This window comes from Palaemon carinicauda, chromosome 5, assembly GCF_036898095.1.
Source record: "Palaemon carinicauda isolate YSFRI2023 chromosome 5, ASM3689809v2, whole genome shotgun sequence".
NCBI classification, from domain to species: domain Eukaryota; kingdom Metazoa; phylum Arthropoda; class Malacostraca; order Decapoda; family Palaemonidae; genus Palaemon; species Palaemon carinicauda.
The window spans coordinates 157,158,949-157,180,156 of record NC_090729.1 but is presented as its reverse complement, the minus strand read 5'-3'; the positions used below and the strand labels follow the sequence as shown (position 1 = coordinate 157,180,156).

The 21,208-nt window shown below is 34.4% G+C and overlaps 1 protein-coding gene across 3 annotated transcripts in view; it reads left to right on the top strand.

Moving 5' to 3' along the window:
• The window catches only part of LOC137641560 (ATP-binding cassette sub-family C member 4-like), a 231,952-nt gene that overhangs the window by 180,464 nt on the left and 30,280 nt on the right, over nt 1-21,208 (top strand). Inside the window, exon 20 of one of the 3 annotated variants that reach the window (XM_068374240.1) lies at nt 15,309-15,388. The exons of 1 other annotated variant lie outside the window; for it this stretch is intronic. In XM_068374240.1, coding sequence (XP_068230341.1) covers nt 15,309-15,388 — 80 coding nt within the window. Of the gene's footprint in view, nt 1-1,744; nt 1,825-15,308; nt 15,389-21,208 lie in introns of all 3 variants that reach the window. One more of the 3 variants, XM_068374241.1, reaches the window with a different exon arrangement.

Genomic DNA, 21,208 nt, shown 5'->3' with positions numbered 1-21,208 from the left:
ATGGTAAGGTTAGGCAATTTATCTATTATAAGCTAAAGAATGTCTATGTGGGAGATAAGGTCTTAATAAACAGGAAAGATTTATTCACTTTGACAATTAAGATATTGGAAAAATTTGCTGTATACACCATTTTAGTGACAGTACTGTAGCAGCATTAGATAGCATTGTAGAAAGCATTATCAGAATTTACCAGGACAGTATTAGAGTATTCAGATACATTTTAGCAATGAGTTTTCATAACAACTCACCTTTTGGATCCTGCTCTGGTGAAGCATCCATATATGAAACTTTTGGATTTCCTCTTTGTTTACTACTAACGGTAACTTTTATGCCTGCTCTAGGCAAAGAACTCATTTCTGCAGCTTGGAACCCATGGTTCCACAAGATTTGAACTATATGCTGTGTTATTAAGAATAGTATAAAGTGGTTGCCCATGAGTACTAGCTTTAGCTTTAGCAGATAGAGGGTTATTTGGCTCCAGACTACCAGTGGTCTTCTATGATTTGAGTGGTTGTACAGAGCTGATCAGATCAAGGCAAAGTTAAGCTTTGCAATAGAAGGACATGAAGTTATTTGAGAGAGTTAGGCTCAAAATATGGCTATTGACTCTATAATGTACAGTGTACTGTCAGAACCCTTACTAAGCAGTACACTAGAACTGATAAGTAAAAATTGAGTGTTAGACTAGGGTTTGAAACTGAGCAGGTTAGGCTAGAATCCCTGCCTTTGCTTTACGGTGCACTAGCCTTCTTAGATTGCGCTAACATAGCAAATATGATAAAAATCTTATGAAGCCTGCTTCTACCAACCCAAGAAAACACAGTAATAGCATGAGTGGTACCATCATCATCATCCCCCTGAAATCCACTACTGTACCTTAGTTTTCGCTGGATTTTACCCTCGACTAAAAGTTACTTTTTTTTTTATATTTGGAGTCTTTCACATGAAAATGATCAGTCATAAGCTGGACATATAGCTCCATAGGAGGGACTGGTATGCTACCACATTCATCACAATTGTTGTCCACATCACACTGCTGCCCTCAACACATAATATAAAGAGAAAGTAGATTTTTATGACAACAATTAATCTCTTGAACAATTAACTCGGGAATGCTTCCAGATGGAAGCCTTATGAACATCAAGGGAGTTTCATAGAAATGATTGTTTAACTAGGATAGAAAACAACATCTGTAATGTAAAGATGAATTGAAGAGAAATTTTTTCCAGATAAGATAGCTTAACTTGAATATTTAGATCTCCTCAAGAGATTAATTAGATAAGCAACAATACTGTATAGTATTTTGTGGCATTATGGCTCGGTCTTAGCGAGCTTGATGGCATTGTTGAGGTGTGGAGTTTGATTTTTGGTCATCACTCACCGAGTCATTCCAGTTTAACTGTATTGATAATTTATAATTGAAACAACACCACGGATTAAATTTCAAGGGGTCTATTTTGATGCAGTGTGTATAATACGTAGGAGTACAGTACCCGTTTTCCTATTGTTATTAGGTAAATGATAACCAAAATCATACTTTTTCATACAGTAGTTTCATATTCTGTAGAATATTTATGCTTAACTCAGGAAAACCAATTATTCCTAAAACCCCATGCTCATCACTAATATACATTTAGTTCACCTTTTATGTTGGTTTTCAATATGAGTGAGAGTAAGTCTCGTACTGTTATCAATTATTATGCTAATTTTTCTGGATATCATAACATGTTTTTCAAATTCACAGGACAAACACTGAATCGATTCTCTAAAGACATTGGGCAAATTGATGAATTGCTTCCAGGAACCGTATTTGATTTTCAGACTGTAAGATTATTTCTGAATTACGTTTGGTGGAAGATTTAATTGGGTGCTGGGTTGAATTAACGACGCCACCATTGCTTGAAGTTCGTATGGATATTGTCAGCTTTGTCATTTATTTATGACATTAAAGATTCCATATTGTTTGTCAGCTAGTATTGTAAATTTTTTCCTCTCCTTAAGATGATAAGATGACTAGAAAAAAATTATTCAAGAAAATATGATAAAGCTTTCATACCCTTAATAATTAAAACTTGATATTCTGGTAGGTAAATTTTTGAAAGAAAATCCCTCATAAGAAGTCTCGCATTTTTTGTACTCATAGGAAAGGTCAATAACGTATCTAATATATCTTGTTGATTAAGACAGAGCTCTCAATATCCATACTAGCTGCATATTTTTTTCTGGGTGAATAACTTTGCTTTTCTGTAAATATGAATCTTGCTTAATTCATTATTTGCATAATTGAGGCTTTGGGTCTTCTTCTTCAATAAGGCTCACAATTCTTAAAGTTGAAATGCTTTCTAAAGGCACAACATTTAACTTTGGTTTTCATCGCTTTAAACTTAAATCTTAGACAAGAAGCTTTATACTTGCATCCAGACTATTATTTATTAATATTTATGATAACAAAATATTTCTTGGTGAATCAATAACATCTAATTTCACGTGCCATAAGTTAGTTTTCCTCATTAGGAGTAAGATTTATCTATGATATTGTATTGTCTTGCTTTAAATTTTAAGATTTGGTGTTTGGGTAAAAATTAAACCAAAGAGGGCAAAATAAGATAAGTGCATGAACAACAAACTAAACTTCTATTGACTCACTATCATCTATTCTTAGGCAGGTGTATAATTTTATTTTGGAATGTCTCCCATTCTTTCCACTCTATTCTTAGTTTCTATTCATCTTGGGCTAGATAATGGGTTGTTCCTACAGGATACAAATCTTTATCATTTCAATGGAGTATGATTTCAGCAAAGCTGGAAACTTCAGCTGTAAAGGTTTATCATTATAATAGAGGTATCAGTAGTTATATGTGGGTAGTGTGGAAGCCTTGCCCCCCTCCCCCCTGCCTGCTCTCTTGTAAGCCACTTTGCCTTTAATCACAAAGTTGTATAGATATACTCCCAGTGTGGGAAAACTTGGCTTTCTAGTTTTCTTTTTCTTTTCACTTTGATTGATTTGCTTGGACAAATGGAGAAACCATGTGTGGGCATGTGGTCTTTCCCTGGCATTCCAAATCATAGATGTGGAATGTTAATGAGCAGAACCTCAATGGACCTCCATTCATTGTGCCTTTCTTGCAGGCACCATGACTGCAAAGTCGTCACCTTGCAAGGAATTTAAAACATGGGCGTCTTCACAGTGGCTTGAGTGCAGCAAGAGAAGGAAAAATAAGGCTAAGTGAAATTCTTCTCCTTTGGGGCTTCCTTGAAGTCGAAGAGTTCCGGAAAGCCTCTTTATTCTACCTTTGGTACTTAGGGTACCAAAGCCTCTCATCCCTCCCTCTCTGGTGGGGTGACAAAGGACAACAATTTGGAATTAGAACAAGCTTTAAGAGAGGTGGCCCTATCAGCTTCCCCTAAAGAGGCTGATAGGTCCCAGTTAATTCTTTGCGAGATCGATATCTCCTTCCTAGCGAAAGACAACATCCTAAGAACTTTGTGGCCTTCCTTAGGGGTGGAGGGTATCCTGTCAGCAGAAAAGCTCAAGGTAACCTAAGCTATCACTAAGTCTAGAGTTTTCTCTGTGGCCACTCCTTTTTCAGCCCCTGCAGAGGAGAAGTTCAACATTATCCTCTTGGATCTGGCAGAGACCTCGGAAGGTGCAGTTGATCGCTGATCTTTATTTTCCGGAGCTCCTTCTTTGGTGGCTCAAACATTACCTTTGACAAGTAAAAGTAGGAAGTGCCTTCAGCCTTACTTTCCACCAGACAGGTCTTTTGTCACGCATTGATCTTTCAATCGCAATCTTGATTTACAAGATTCCAAGCTGAGGTTGTTAGCCACACCACTTGAGAAGCTACCTGAAGTGCACACCAACCCTTCAGACCACAACTCCAAAATCTGATACAGGAAGATGTAAAAAAAGGTCTCCTTTCTTTGAACCATGATAAATAAGGCGTAAGAACAATTGTGAAGTGATGCAGTAAAGCCAATGCAGGCTTGTTCTCATGAAATTAGGGGAGTTGTAGGAACTAGCTGTCAAGAGGAACTTGTCAATAGGACAAGAGTTGAAAACAGGAGTTTGGAAATGCCTGACAATCTTCAGAGCCCATTACCTAAAGGAGTTCAACCACAAGTTATACACATTTTTCTTGGGACCTTTGGCAGCTGCTCAGCGGGGTAGGTAGCATACTTAGCTCCCATGCAGTACAAGTAACGTAGTGTCTAAATTAACAGTTGTGACATCTGATTAGGATAAGAGCAAGAATGTTATAGTTGAAGTAGTTCTTTCCCCCATCCTCCTGATAAGGGGGAGGATGGATATAACTGTAAACCCATCACTGTGTATTAGCTTTACATTGTGACCTGCCTAATGGCAGAAAGCTCTCAATTCTTAGGCAAAGTCAGAGTGGCTACTTCCAAAGCTGGCAGTGAAATGGGTCTTCCCTACTACCCTCTTGTGGCTACTCACACCTCATTATAAATTTTAACAGCCAAGTTACCAGCATTGCTGGAATCATACCCTTATTAAATAGTTCAGTTTTGTTTAGTTATGAAAAATACAAAATATTTTTTTAATTATTTGATATTAAGATGCCTTTCCCATTTGAATCATGCATTTAAAATGACAGTAATGAAAAACAGAAAAGCTGTTTTTTATACAGATTTTGATATTGAAGCTAATTAGCAACTTTTCTAATACCTGTGAAAATTAGATTTTCTAGAAGAATACTTATCTTTGAACAGTATAGAAGGTACATGGTATTAGTATTTTGGTACCGACAAGTAATAGGCAAGAAAGTTGTCAAATATAGTAATACCTCGGGTAAATTGTAATACGGTTATAGAAATTTGAATAAAGTTACAAGTGCTGTATTGCATCGGGCTGCGAGCAAAGGTTTCACACCTTATGAGCATTTTCCATGGACAAGTATGAACAAGACTATCTCATGATGGACAGAAAGCTGTCACTCAGTGCCATAAGCCACCCACGTAGTGTTCATGCCGTGTCCACCCAAATAAGGTTTTTGCACCACTAGGAGCAAATTTATTTCCTGACAATGCAATGGCTTATTTGCATGCTATTTTAAAGAAAAGGCAAAAGCAGCCCTCTCTAGATAGGTTTCTTGAAATAATAAATGTAGAAGAAAACAACCAAATGTCTAAAAAGTGTAATTTAGGTAATTTGGGTAGTGATAGTGAAGATCATTCAAGATAGAGAACTCATAATATTTTACCAGAATTCTCATGGAAGGAGATTCTCCTACCAAGCAATAACTCCCTTCTCCTCCTCATCCTCCTCTCTCGTCTCAATCACGCCATCCACAACTCTCCTCAAAGGTGAACTTTGAGGTTGTCAATTATTCTATTTTTCAAGATAAATGTTTATTGATTTTTCTATGTTAGGGATTATAATTTGTACAATAATTCATCATCATCATCTCCTCCTACACCTATTGAGGTTAAGGGCCTCGGTTAGATTTGGCCAATCATTTTTATCTTGAGCTTATAATTCAATACTTCTCCATTCATCATCAACTTCATGCTTCATAGTCCTCAGTCATAGAGGCCTGGGTCTTTCAACTCTTCAATTTCTTTGTGGAGCTCAGTTAAACGTTTGATGAATTAATCTCTCTTGGGGAATGTGTAGAGCATGTCCAAACCATCTCCATCTACCCCTCACTATGATCACATCCATCTATGGCACTCAAGTAAGCTCTTTGATAGTTTCATTTTTTAATCCTGCCCTACCATTTAACTCCAATATTCTCTGAGGGCCCTGTTCTCAAATCTACTAAATCTGTTGGAGATTGTTTCATTGTTGTACCGTGACTCGTGTACATACTGTAACACAGATATCACTAAACTGATATATAGCCTGATTTTTATATATAACTTCAAAGGATTTAATTTCTAAATTTTGCTTAACCTAGCCATTGTCTGGTTTGCTTTTATCAGTTTTTCATTAAATTCCAATTTTAAAGACCCTGTATTACAAATCATAGCTCCTAAATTCTTAAATGATTCTTCATCATTAATCCTTTCTCCTTCCAATGATATTTCATCTTCCATTGCATATTCTGTTCTCTTCATCTCTGTCTTTTTACTATCTATCTTGAGCCCAATCTTGTGTGATATTTTATGCATTCTGGTAAGCAAGCATGCTCTAATCAGCTAATTTGTTATTGCCTATCTAGTCCAATCCTTCTCCACCATCTCCAACTGGTCTATGCATTACAAAATCCTCAAGGAGGATAAACAACATTGGTGACAACACATTCGCTTGGAGGGCTCTGCTGTTCACTGGAAATGAATTTGATAAGTCTCCACTGACATTAACTTTGCACCTGCTATGCTCATGAACAGACTTAATCAAATTTACACATTTAAGAGGATTTCCATACCAACACAAGACTCGCCACAAAATTGGCCGGTGCACGCTATCAAAGGCTTTTTCATAGTCCACATATACCATCAAAAGTGGATTTCTATATTGTTATTATTCTTATTACTAGGTAAGCTACAATCCTAGTTGGAAAAACAAGATGCTATAAGCCCAAGGGCTCTAACAGGGAAAAATAGCAAGTGAGGAAAGGAAATGAAAAAAAAATAAACGATATAAGAATAATGAACAATTAAAATCAAATATTTAAAAAAAAAATAACAATATTAAAACAGATATTTCATATATAAACTATAAAAAGACTTATGTCACCCTGTTCAACAGAAAAACTATTTATTGCAAGTTTGAACTTTTTTGTGTGTTCTACTTTATAATTTATTTTTTTTTTACTTTGTTACCTCTGCTACGATGTAGATGGTAGGAAGGAAAGATCAGAATCTATCTACCTTGGCAGTTCCCCCCAATATTTATGCTAAGTTTACAGAAATCTTCATTAAATGAAATATATAATTTTTACTGCTAATTCTATCTGGTATCTTTAAACATTTCATAAAGATACCAGCAGACCACAAAGATTATGTTGATATTTATTAGTGATTTTATTGATTTACGTAGTATTTTACTAGAATTTATGGCCTTTCTAAAATGGAAAAGTGGACTAAGAATTGTTTTGAAGGTTATGATCTTTGTCCAAGGTACATAATTTGCAATTACAATGAGGCTATACCCGCAATCTCTCAATTACTTTATTAAGATGAAGCTTTTTGTCATTTTGTTGTCATTTTCACCTTTTTGCTGCATCATCATTGTATTATTCACTGTGCTGTCAGTTTTTTTCACCTTTCACATAACATGCACTATAGAATGCTGTTATTGTTATGTCCTGATTATGCACTTTTCTGTATCTACTATACAGGCATTTACTCTTACTGGGTAAGTTTAAGTCACTTTACCTCTACTTGGTATGTTTAGATTACTTTGATTTTTACTTGGTAATCTTAATTCTTAAAGTTCTAGCATTACATGAACTATTCCTGGTTTGATATGTTTTATGTATTTCAAGTTTATTTTTACCACAACTTTTTAACTCATTTGGAAAATTTGATTTACAACATTCTAAGAAAGGGCCCAGGCCCTTATGATTACTATGTAAATTTGAATATAATTGAAATTTTGTACGTATGCAATAATAGAATATTTGAAATTTTGTATTTATCAAACTTTATAACTAAGTTAAGATAAAAAGTATTGTTGAATATTTTGGAGTTCCATTTAAAAGTGGTTCATAACCTCAACATCACAGTTCTTCCTTGTAAAGGATATAGTAACCTAGATTTAAAGAAAATGGAAGATTTCTGTGGTCGAGCTATTTATAAAACCCTTAATTCCTGAATAGGTTGCACAAAGTTGATCTGTAAAAACAAAGAAAATGTAATTAAAGATAATACAGAAAATTCACATACTTGTGACATTTCTCTGAATTAATAACTAAAAGGATATTGAAGGAAAGAAGAGAAACTTTAGTGTAAATGGAATTGATTATCTTTATCATCATGTGATGTAATTGCAATCATTACACCTGATGGAAATTTTAGGGCCATCAGCATGTGTCTTATGTTATCTATTGTGTGCTGTTTACTGTATATTGTATTGGAGTACAGTATATCCATGATTTCACAATAGATAGCAAAAGGTTTAAGTTGTGTGAAAGTTAGTACTTTGTGGTAAACACAATAATTAGGAAGTGTAAGTATTGGAGAATTTGATAAAAATTTAGCTCATTACATACAGTTCCCATTTTGATTAGTCCTTTTGTGTATGTGAAATCATCCAAGATTCTTTAGCCCCATTTAAACAAACAGTTGTCATCTTATAGAATTGGGCTTTGAAAGGAATAAGACTACTCTTGAACCTCATGTTTTGTGCATTTTGGTGAGAATGATAGAATAATTTATGGGCTGCTTATGATTTTGATCTTGTATTTTTTCGAGCGGCATTATATTTCTTGTTTATAATTTATATTCCCAACAGCCAAAGGAGTTTAGAGATTGATTGTATAAGGTCTGGTATTAATTTGAAAGTGATCCGTTAAGTATGTTCCACTCAAACGTAGTAAGAATTGTTCACAATTGTTTTACTCTGTGTGCTTGATAACTAAGTCGCAGGACCAAATGCCAGAATGTAGAGTATGCATAACAATACTTAAATATATTTAATATGACTGACAAGTTTTCAGACAAAATTGCCATAGAAAATAGGTATCTCCTTATGCTTCTACTCTACTCTTCCCTTATTGTTCAGTTTATCTTTCTCCCTTAATGACTGAATCATGTTTTTCTAGGCAATGAGTTTTCTAAATAGTAACTCTGACAGAGGAAGAGATCATTCATACTACTTCCAGGTCATTTAAACCTCACCATTTCCCTTAGCTTTTCAGTCTGCCAACCTATCAGAAAATTGTAAAAAGGGAGATATTCACAGCATTTTACCAACTTTTCAACGAAACATCACCATTTTTTTAGTGCCAGTCTGTTAGCAAATTGCATGGATTCTCATCAGAAATCATGTGAGCCAGAAGTGGACATTTGCAGCCTTTCATCATACCCAGACTTTACTGCTTTCCTCCAATAAAATGGTTAGCAGTGATGGTTAAAGTTGAGGTTGGTACTCACTTTGAAAGAATTTAAAACCATTACTTCTTAGTCTCTTCAGCATTTTTTCCCCGATTTAAGAATTCAGTGGCCTTATGACAAATAAAATCTATTTTAGGTTTTTAATCATACGTTCAGGGTAAGAGGTTTTCTCACTAAGTGGCATATAGCTAGGTTCTGACAACTTTAGCCCTTATTTCTTAGTCACTTCAGTTTCATTTTTATAAACTTCCCTTGACATTCATGCCCTCTTCTCCAGAAGCTCTGTTTATTCAACATTTACCCGTAAAATTCTAAAATTTTCCCCCTTTTTATCCTTTCAATAAACTTATGCACTTAGTAAGGAAACATTTCAGCAGTACAGTAATTGGTAAAGGTCATTTGAATTGAGCTTCAGAAGAGGAGGCAATATGAAACTCAGGGGACTATGTAAGTAAGAAATTTTATTGTTAATTTTGTTTTTTCCCAGTAGCTTATAAGAATTCAGTAGCCTTATGACAAAAAATCTATTATAGGTATTAGTCTTTTATTAAATATATAAGAATTTTTCACCTAGTGACATATAGTTTGGGTTCTAACTCTTTAGCCCAGTTCAATTATACTGTAATACTTAATTCATGGATTAATTGAGTGAAGAAAAATTGATGCTTGTATCTTGGTCAAAAGTGCAACACACTACCTCTCCAGAGACACATAGATTTTAAATCCCATCCTACTCCCCTACCAAGACTAATTTCCCTTCCAAACTTGATCAAGGTAGCTGTGTCAATCTTGCCAATCTGAACTGTGAACAATCTTACACCTTCTATCGGATTAGAATTAAGGCTAATTCAGATACAATACTTATCTTTTCTTGAAGGTGTTATCCTTTCAGATGCCAGTTTTATTTACTTTAATTACATTCCTGCCAAAGTAGATACTGTATTCTGTTCTTGGGAATTTTTTATACATGAAGTTTCGAGAAATAAAGTTAGCCTCTCTTTTGTCGGGTTGCTGACATTAATTTGAGAGAAAAGCTTTATGCTTACAGACTTGAGAGATTACATGATATACCTCATTTGCATGTTATCTTCATGCCCTCTGAATCGAGATAATATGCTTGAGTGAGGCAAATGATTTCGATATGCAAATTAAGAGGATTTTGTAGTTATGATTACAGTAATTTACTGTAAATATTATATACTCTTCTAAACATTTAACATTGAAAACTGTTTTGGGTGCATATTCGTTATCTATGAACAAGTTGAGTATTCTTATGACATTTCTATTATTTCTCTGAGCTTCCCCATACATTTCTATTGCTTCTCTCTCAAAGCTGGACATGGGAAAAGGAAAGAACTATAAACTAAGGTGACTTGATTGCCTTGATATGTGAAAGAACTGATAATACTTTAGTCATAATTACCTCTGCCAACAATGTTGGAAGGTTATATTTTACCCCCTGTTTGTGTGTGTGTGTTTGTTAGTGAACACCTTCCTAGCCACAATTTTAACCATAGAGTAATGAAAATTGTAGAGATTAACTGTTATGTAAAAAGCTGGAAATTATTGAATTTTGGAAGGTCAAAGTCAGAGGTCAAGGTCACAGTCGAGCAAAATGTCCAATTCATGTAATCAGCCAAAAGTTTGGAGATTGTTGTCACAGAGACGTCAAACTTGGTTCATATCTGACTGTATGAAAATCCACGTCAATTAATACACATTAAGGTTGAAGGTAAAGGTCAAGTCCATGGTGAAGGTCAAGCAAAAGGTAAAATTCCGGTCATCAACCATACGGCCACAATTTTAATTGTAAAGTAATGAAACTTGCAGGGATTTTAAACTTGTGTAAAGAGCTGTAAATTATTAAATTTTGGAAGGTCAAGGGTTAAGGTCACGCATGAGCAAAATGTCTATCACGTAATCGGTCATAAGTTTGGACTTCCTTGTCACAGACTTCAAACTTAGTTCATATTTGAGTGTATGAAAATCCGGGCCAATTAATACATGTTAAGGTCAAAGGTCAAGGTCAAGCAAAAAGTTGAGAAATAAGCTGCTACGTCGGAGGTCTGCTCTACTTAGTGCCCCTGTAGTTGTTAAAGTAATCGGTTTATATATCAATGAACCTCCCTGATGTTCATATTGTTTCTTTTCCAGAAGCTTGGTTTATCAATGTTTACCCCTAAAATTAAGAGAAAATTCCATTTTCTCTCTTTTCAATAAAGACATGCCTCAAATAAAGTAGTGAGTCACACTAGTGACTAGTGTCAACATGCAAAGTGCCAGGAATTCTTTAATAATCAGTTTTTAAGTCATCTCTGCAATTGTAAGACTTATGACCTTCCAGATTGAGATAAGTTTTAGGGAGTTTCATGTTGGCTTCCTCTGGGCCTGTTAGCATCACTGCCCAGGGATAGTGCCATGTTTTAAATAACCATTGGGAGAAGTGCATTTTCCCCGCTGTTCCCCTCAGGGAAAGTATGTTTCAAGTTCAAGTGCTTGAAACTTGCTTGTAGTTCAAAGTGAAATCCAGAGAGGACAGACTAGTGATTGATAGCATTGATGATAACGATACGACATGCCAGCACCATTATTAAATACACATTCAAGCAACGCAAGTTTTGTTAGTGATGAGCCTTAAAAGCTCTTATTTACCTTCCTTTGTTAATATCAGAAGATCAGCAAATCTTTGCTTGTAGGTGATAAGTTTGACTTACCTGCCAGGTTGCTTACCCTAAATTGACTTCATAATGTAGTGGTAATACAGTAGTGTTTCATTCAACAAGTGATCTGAATGTTCACTGATCATTACAGAGCCGAGATCATCTCACAGAGCCCCAATTTCTTTAATCACTTTAGATCCTTCTCATGTTAAACTCTTGCATTCCCACACTCCTAGTTGCACTTCTAGACATCTAGATTGTGAAGCAGAAGACAGAGTTGGTAGTTTGGATCCTTATATCTCCCCTCTTACTAAAATAAGAATTCCTTAGAAACTTCCTTTTGCTAATAGCATTTCATATTGTATGTTTTTCTTAGCAGTTGATTGTTCTTGGTGATGTTTCAGCAAAAGCTCATCATGGGTTAACGTTAGCTGGGTAAATGTTAACACTACTAGTTATTTTATTATTGTTATGGGTTTTGCTGTAAAGAACACCTGAAGTTAATAGTAGGTTATTTTCAATCAGTGAGGAAATATAGTTGGGAAATTATAAAAGTTAAATAACAAAATAAATACATCACAATTACACTAAAGGGGTGATTACAAAGGCTATGCCTCCTGTCCCTGAACTTCAGATAATACACAACAGCTACTGTGCTAGTTATAGACAACAGGTGTTAGGGATATTCAGAATTTAAATGTTGCAATTAATATCTTACTGCTAAATCCTCCCTAATAAGTTATTTAAGGTAGTGCCAATGCTGTTTTTTCCTCAAACTGTTTGGAGATGGCCGTTTCCATTATTGTATATACAGCTCCATTTGCCATTTTTGTTGCAGTTAGAGTCCTTACATCATTATCACAATTACTAAGAATGACTTAATTTTGGCCTCAAGTAGTTTTTCAAGTCTTCTATACCTTGACTAATCAGCAATGTAATTTTGTTCTAATTTTAATATAATTGCCTACTCTGAACCATTATTACTGATAATAAACAAAAGCCTTCAAGTGCAGAGTTTGCAAATTGGTTTACCAAAGTATTGCTGTTTGAGGGTAATAATGTAGGAACTGTTCTTGAAATACTTTCCCATACAGTTATTTATAGTCTTATAGGTGGCTTACTTTAAAAAGAGAAGCCCAAGCTACTTGCTTAGGGTTAATAATTATGTTAATGCCACTTCACCCTTCATCTTTACAACAACCTAAGGACTTATTTTTTTTTCTTATTTAGAATCTAACGTCATTAACTCCTTTTGATGAAGCTGTGAAAACCACTTAGTGTTACATTCAGCAGCTCAATAGCATACCATGATAGTGTTTACTAATCATCATTTTGAAAAACAACTGTTGACAAACCAAGCTGAATTTAGACCAGGTCGATCCTGCTGCAGTCAAGTATTAAACCTGAAGTAATATGTTGAGGACGGGTTTGAGAAGAAGAAAATCACTGGTACAGTCATTGTCAACTATATGGTGGCATATGACACAGTGAACCATTGAGCACTCCTTTTAAAGGTGGCTAAAACTATATAGAATACTAGCTTATTCCACATCATCGAATTGTGGCTTACCGGTCGGCGATTCCTTATAGAAATGGATGGCAGGAAAGGCAGATGGAGTATAAAATGAGTCGATGCTGGCACTGATGCTATTTAACATCTATACAAATGACGACCTGTGCATTTCCACATAATCGGACTCTTCCACCACCATCGAAGAAAAACTATCAAAAGCCCTGACTACCCTTTCCACCTACTACAAAAAGTGGCACCTCAGTGCCAATCCAAGCAAAATGTAGGTGTGCCTTGCACCTGAAAAATCACCCGGCAAACAGAAAGCTAAAGATCATATAGGGTAACAAAGAATTGGACTATATCAAGTCAACTAAGGTGTCACCCTTGATAGAATGCTTTCCTTTAAAGCGTACACAAATAAAAGCAAACATAGTAGCAACTAGGAACAACCTCTGAAAAACTCGCCATCATCATCTGGGGAACATATCCTGAGACTCTTTGAGACAAACAGACCCAGCACTTTGTTACTCGACTGTGGAGTACTGTGCACCAGTGTGGGCAAGATCATGCCATTCACATAAGTTAGACCCATAGCTAAATAAGTTATGTCAGATTATTATTGGTACTCTAAAATCAACACCCCTACCATCTTTATATAAAATAACAGTGGACTGACTAGAATTAATCGGGGCAGCTGCTCAGAGACTAGAGAAGTGGCAGGAAACCAATTCAGGTAGCTGCTCACAGGTTAGGGAAGTGGCAGGAAAGTGACCAATTGCCATCCAATGAGGCACTTGCCCACCCAGCAGAACAGCCCTCACCAGGAAGGACTGGGTAACCATAAACAGAGCAAGGCTAAAATTGGGAAAAACTGGAGATAACTGCTACAAATTGGGATAACCCATCAACCCTGAATGCCCATATGGGGCATCACCATAAACAATGGAACATCCTATGACGATGCCCACTGTGCCCTCATTGCTTATATCAAAACCTCAGAGACAAATGACAATGCCCTCCTGTGGGTTTGACATTAGCACGTTAAGATATGATGATGATCTCAAAGAATCTTTGCTTTCTCATTGAAATGCTGGTTTCTAGATCTTATAGTGGCTGCTGGTGATATGGTATTTTAATTTTTTTGTTTGATTGATTTATAGTTTTATTTTAAGAATATTTCAATTATTTTTAGAAAAACAATCTAGAGTCCCATATTTCAAGCTGTATTTTGAGATGGAGTGTTTACTTCAATCTTACAAGTTACTTCATAGATTTAATTATTTTATACTGTATAACATTTTAATCTTCATTTTTTATATATCTTGTTTCTTTTACTGACATCCACCTCCATCATTAAGTGGGAGGGAGCAATATGAACATCATGGGAGGTTTATAGAGATAAACATAATTTTGATAATAAACATTATTTCTCTACTCATCTGATATTCATAAATATACCCACCCTCCTCCCTATTGCCTTGTGATGTCAAGGAATAGGGAATACTTTTGACTTCAAAACCAAATAAAAAAAGCCCCTGGTGCTTCGTTTCTTGCAGTCGACCACTAGTGCGTCTCATTACTTTACTAAAGACATGTTTCTATTAAGATTAAAGGAAATGGAAATTTCTTTTATTAAGTTAGGTGGTAAACTTTAATAAACTGAGCTTTTGGAGAAGCAACAATATAAACATCAGGCTAGTATAGAAATAAGAAATTGTATTCCGCTTATCCCATGTTATTTATCTTCGGAATCAACTTTTAGTTGATGAATGCTTACAAGGGATTAAGAAAGTGTATTTTGATATAAAGGCTATAACAAAATAATATAAGGAAGCATGCTCTTCGTCAGTAAATCGGAGATTCAGGTTCTACTTTGTTTTTAAGAACAGTTGAAGAAATATTATGGTAAACAGAAATAGGACATCTAATTTTAGTCCGACAAGAATTGACGCCTGAAACTTTTATACATTTGTTGTACCTGGAAATGAGATTATGAAATCTGAATTAACATTCATAATTTGCAAACTAAACATCCAAATGCACTCCAGCTTTCTTTCCTTTCAAAATATTAGCTATATTCATTGTTGCTGAGGAGGTTTTTTATTTCTCAGGTCAAATTCTTAACAGATTCACAAAGGACCTTGGGCAGGTAGATGAAATGCTGCCTATAACCATTTTTGATGTTGTCACCGTGAGTATTTCTAAATGAAGTGAAGGTTTTCATTTGCATCACAGCTAATTTTAGTTTTAAGTTGCCTTTACAATCCTCTTAACACAAATATCCATAAAGCAGAAGGAGTTGACAAATCATGTTTAATAGTTTTTTTTAGTATCATAATACATTTGGTTTTACTTATGACAGAAAACTACTGGTTATTCAGCTAGCCATGGATATTAAAAGCAGCTTTGCCTAATCATGTATGTAGTAGAAATTTGATTGTCTTTAATTTAGATCATCCCAAATAGAAAGAAATTGTTAGAAGTTATCAAGTGCTAGAACCTATTTGTATTTTCCTTTTTTTACAGTAAGAATACAGGGTATCATTCCTTAGTATATATCCATCTAACAGAGCCACAAAGCAGGAGAGAATTGTTCAGAGCAATCTGACATTTTCATGTAGCCTATAGTATAGTAATGCTATTTTTAACATCACTTTACTAGAAGGTGATTTACTGATGTATTACTATATAAAGGTTTTAACATCCTGAAAGTACTTACTATGATGTAATTAGCAAACATAAGTTCTGGTAGCAAACCCGGGCTATTTATTGTTTGTTTCTGCTGATGATTCAAAAGCGTCTAATTGAGGGATAAGAACGGAACTCTTTTCTGTTAGAGTTAGTATTTTGTAGACAAAGATTTTCCTTATTCAAGATATGCTATAAGAATATAGTAAAATGTTTAAAATGCCTTCATATCATAATGAAGAACATTGTATGATATACAACCAACACAGAAGAAACTTTGTTGGTGTACAGATGATAAATACCAAGAAGATAGAGATTCTATCAGAAGACAGAAGTTGGCGAATCATCTGCTGAAATTACTAATAGATGGCTTTGATATGCTGCCAAAATGTCTGGTTACTGATGGTCAAGAATTAAAATGATCATTGGGGTACATTATTGTTATAGAACAGTTATTTGGATCTCGCAAAACTCGATGCTCGCACTAGTGTTATTGATTTATTTGGTTCTGGCTGTTGATATTGTTCTTAATTTAATGTTCTTTGGTTCAACTGATATTATTTCTGGTGAAAGCATTTCAAGGGTAAAAATGTTACAAGATGAGATGGTCTGTGTTTTGTAGGTTCTGTGAAATAGTTAAGTTAAGCATTAGATGTCATTATTCCTTCTGTAAACAAATCCTCACTAATTTGTCAGCTGAATAAACATACCATGTAAATGTTCATGAATATTTTGAGCTAAATGATAAAAAAATAATTTTTGTATGTTATTTCTCTTTGTCAAGAGGTACTTTTGTGTTCTGAAAGATTTTGGTGTATGTTATATTTAATGTAAGTGTCATGATCTTCAATCTGTATGAGAGCAATTGTTTTCTATTTTAAATCACTATCTCAGGAAGGAAAAGAAAAGATGGATTTTCTGTGCATTTCAAGAAGTGCAAATTCCAGTTTTTCTCTAAACTTCAAAATCTTAAGTCGATGTGAATAATGGTAACCCTTTGAATACAGTATTGAGAAGTACAATACACAACTATGGTATTAGTATTTGGTTGAATAAAGGAAAATATATTTTCAGCAATCGTATGTAATGGCTTATAACGCATCATGGAATGTTATTAAAGTTTATTTTAGAAGCTATTAGGTAATCAAGCCAATTGAATTTTTAAAAAAATGGTATAGGGCTTACTTTACAAGAAGGCAGTACAGTATTTCTTAAACTAACTCATTATTGATTAAATAAAATTCAACTTGATTACCAAGTGATTTGTAAAATTTGTCATTCTAGATTAATGTGTTATTCAAAAAGTACCTTAGTAAGACATATGTTTATGCTCTGAAATCTATTATACAGACTCATTTTGAGGTTTGTGATAAATTTAGTATGTGAAACTCTTTCAGACACTAGATCTTTAACACTGCCTATTTGTAGATTACTTTATACCAACCTTTTATTTGATGTCTTGAAAAAACCTGAATTGTTGCTGAGAGTTATTTTTAGTGCTAACATTAAAAGATTAATAATCGTCCTGTTGATATAAGGGATTTTGTGAAATGTGTAATGTATTGTGTACTTTGAGAACCTGGACTCTTTACATTTCATTGATGAGGAAAAATATATTCTCAAAGTTCCTATATTTTCATCCAAAGCAAGAAGTTCACATTAATATAGGGTTAGAATTTAGATTATGGAAAGTATTGGAATATTCTAAGAAATTTTGCTTATCCTCAGAAGTGAAGGAAGTTAAGCTAAAGAAAATTCATTGAAACATATAGGATGTACTTTTATCTTGATCATATTCATGGTTAAATATACTGTAATGTTATTTTGGTTGATAGTTGAATTGCTAGGGTATTTTCCAAATCTTGAAACTCATGAAGTGAAATAACATTTAGAATACATATACAGTGATCCGTAGTGCTCATAAAGCTATATACAGTATTGCTTTTTTGCATATCAGTTTTGGATTTTATGAATGAAACAAAATATTGTCATAGCATGTAGACTGTATCATAAAAATTATCAGTTAGCTGTAGTAATTCAGATTTCTAAGATGTCTTATCCTTATTGGGTTTTATTTTTTTTAATAGAAAAATAATCGCTATGTTTAGAAATGTAGAGGGAACTCCTCATTATTTCTACAAATCTCATCTGATGTTCATATGGCTGCTTACTCGAAGCTAACTAATTGTTGTCTTTTATCAAAATTTTATCATTTCCCACTTTCTTTCTCTTCCACCATTCTCTCTTCTCTAGTTCCATATTGCCCATCTATGGCAATGTATGGCAATGACCAATGCTTATTTGACCCTAACTTCAGTTTTACTTGTTGCTAGTGATGGTTGTAGACATGGCTGTCTTGTTCTCTGAATCCATTTTATATTTTCATTAGGAGTACGAGTTACCTTTAGCCTAATTGGGGATGTCTTCTGGATTTGATATGCATTTTTAAGTATAGTTCTTGTATTATGCTATGAGGCATGGGCAACTACAGCTTATGCTATAGTAGATGCATGGGGGTAAGAACTTTCTGCAGCTTATATCTGAATGGGCATGCATAGAACTCTATATTCGCAAGGATTAGGTAACAGACAGATGCGAAGATCTAGAATCCACTAATGCTTGCTGCCCAAGGGTGGATCAACTTTTAACCTACCAACTCGCTGACCATTGCCTACCTACAGTTGACTAACACACTAGGTACCTTACTGTACTGCTCTACATTGTTTTCATGTAGTTTCTATTATGGTAATTTAGTTCATAATCCTTTTTAGAGGTAATTGTACATTATTAACATAGCTCCAGTACAAGGTGAGAAGACCCATAACACGAAATTCATCATTGCACCACCATATGTTTAAGTAATAACAAAAAACTTGTTTGTATCTATCAACACTTGCTGATGTTGTAAAGTAAAAAGGAATAATTATTAGTTGATGGTTGAAATGAACCAGAAATTAAAAACAAAAATAATAGTGCTTTATTAAGCACATGCATTCTTTTAGAAATCTTGGTTTTTAGAATGCGATATTTTCCGCCTAAACTAGTCGGTCAGCTTAAAAAATTTAATGCCATTTTTTAAGGTTTTGTATATACAGTAGTATATTACTTTAAATATGCTATTAGTACTCTTTTTCAATGAGTGTATGAATATTTAATCTCCCACAAGTGATAAAGATACTATGAATAAGGCTGTAAAACCTCACTAACGTTTACAAAGTTCTAGCAGTAAAATCTATGATGCTCTATATTTTAAGGATTGCATTCATTTAAAATGGAATGGCTACTATACATAAACTACAGTACAGCAGTGTACTTGAACTATAAAGAGCCCATGTCTAGATACAGTGTTGTCTAGGCAATCATAATTCTCTCTCTCTCGGTAAAAATTCTCATGTGAAATGTATGTAAATTAACACCCACTCTTTACATTGAATTTTCAATCTATTATCCCTTCAATCTATTTCACTTTTCATCATTTTCATCTAATTATTTTCAGCTCATTATTCCCTTTTAATAATATTTTTTTTCCTTCCTGCATAATAAATCACAAGAATTTTAGTTTAAATAACTAGCATGAAAAAGCTGTATTCCAGAGAACAGTGAAACACATTTTTACAGAGAACAAGAGAAAAAAATAGCTACCAGCTTACCTCCCCTCAAAGCAGACTTTTTTTTTTTGGGGTTTTATAAAGAGTTTCTTCTTCTATCTCTCATTTCTTAACTGAAAAATTTCCAGGCAGCCAGTTAATTCTAATAGCCAGGCCTTCTCCATCACGAGGCTCAATACTACGCAGTACTCTAGAAGTTTTATTCCAGCTGTGACCAAGTTGTGGAATGATCTTCCTAATCGGGTGGTTGAATCAGTAGAACTTCAAAAGTTGGAGCAAATGCTTTTTTGTTGACCAGGGGGACATGAGTCTTTTTATAGTTTATTTATGACATATTTGTTTTTGATGTTGTTAATAGTTTATATTCGACATGTCGGTTTTGACGTTGTTACTTATTTTAGAATGATTCATTGTTAATTTGTTCTCTTCATTTATTTATTTCCTTATTTCCTTTCCTCACTGGGCTATTTTTCCCTGTTGGAGCCCCTGGGCTTATAGCATCTTGCTTTTCCAACTAGGGTTGTAGCTTGGATAGTAATAATAATAATAATACTGCGCTATAATTGTTCAGTGGCAACTTTCCTCTTGGTAAGGGTAGAAGAGACTCTTCAGCTATGGTAAGCAGCTCTTCTAGGAGGACACTCCAAAATCAAACCATTATTCTTTAGTCTTGGGTAGTCCCATAGCCTCTGTACCATGGTCTTCCACTGTCTTGGGTTAGAGTTCTCTTGCTTGAGGGTACACTGGCACACTATTCTATCGAATTTCTCTTCCTCTTGTTATGTTAAAGTTTTTATGGTTATATAGGAAATATTTATTTTAATGTTGTTACCGTTCTTAATATATTTTATTTTTCCTTGTTTCCTTTCCTCACTGGGCTATTTTCCCTGTTGGGGCCTTTGGGCTTATAGCATCTTGCTTTTCCAACTAGGGTTGTAGCTTAGCAAATAATAATAATAATAATAATAAACATAGTATAAGATAAGAACATAAAACATGTCCTCTTCAATTTAGTAAAAATTAGTCTGTGTCAGAATGAAGAAAAAGGATGACAGCTCTGATTGATTTACTGCCCAACTGAAATTTAAAGAAAATTTCAGTGGTATGTGTATTTTGATACACATGTTTTGGTGACCAAAGACAGTTTGGCTAATATTGTTAAATTTTAGTATTTCCTCTTTTTAGAGAGGAAACTAGCTTTTTAGGATATTAAGGGTTATAGCTCCATGCTTAATACCATTCTCATAACCCTTGTTATATTTATCCTCATCGAGTATTTTTGTAACTATATTAAATTTGTTTCCTTTTGAGGAAGGCTGCGACTGTTTCCAGCCCAAAATCTTTAATATGCTCTGCCCACAAACATAGCGATTGTTTGACACTCAATGGTTCTGCTCCACTGTGGCTTAATTTGTTCCCAAATAAACATTACCTTATTGTTCCTCTGTTCTGGCAAGGCAGCACATGAATGTGCTTCACACATACCAGTCGCATGGGTAACTATTTAAGGTATCATAATTACTTATAATCTGTCTTATAATTATTGACATGAGTTACCTGTCAGAAGATGGCAGCCAATCACAATGCTTGTGGAAGGAGCATTTTAAAGGGTTTGAGCTGGACCCAGTTGCTTCCTTTTGAGAAACCCCCAGTCGTCATTTATTTCTTTAGAATTTGGATAGTCTTGTATTGATAGAATCCATGTTTTGAACCTC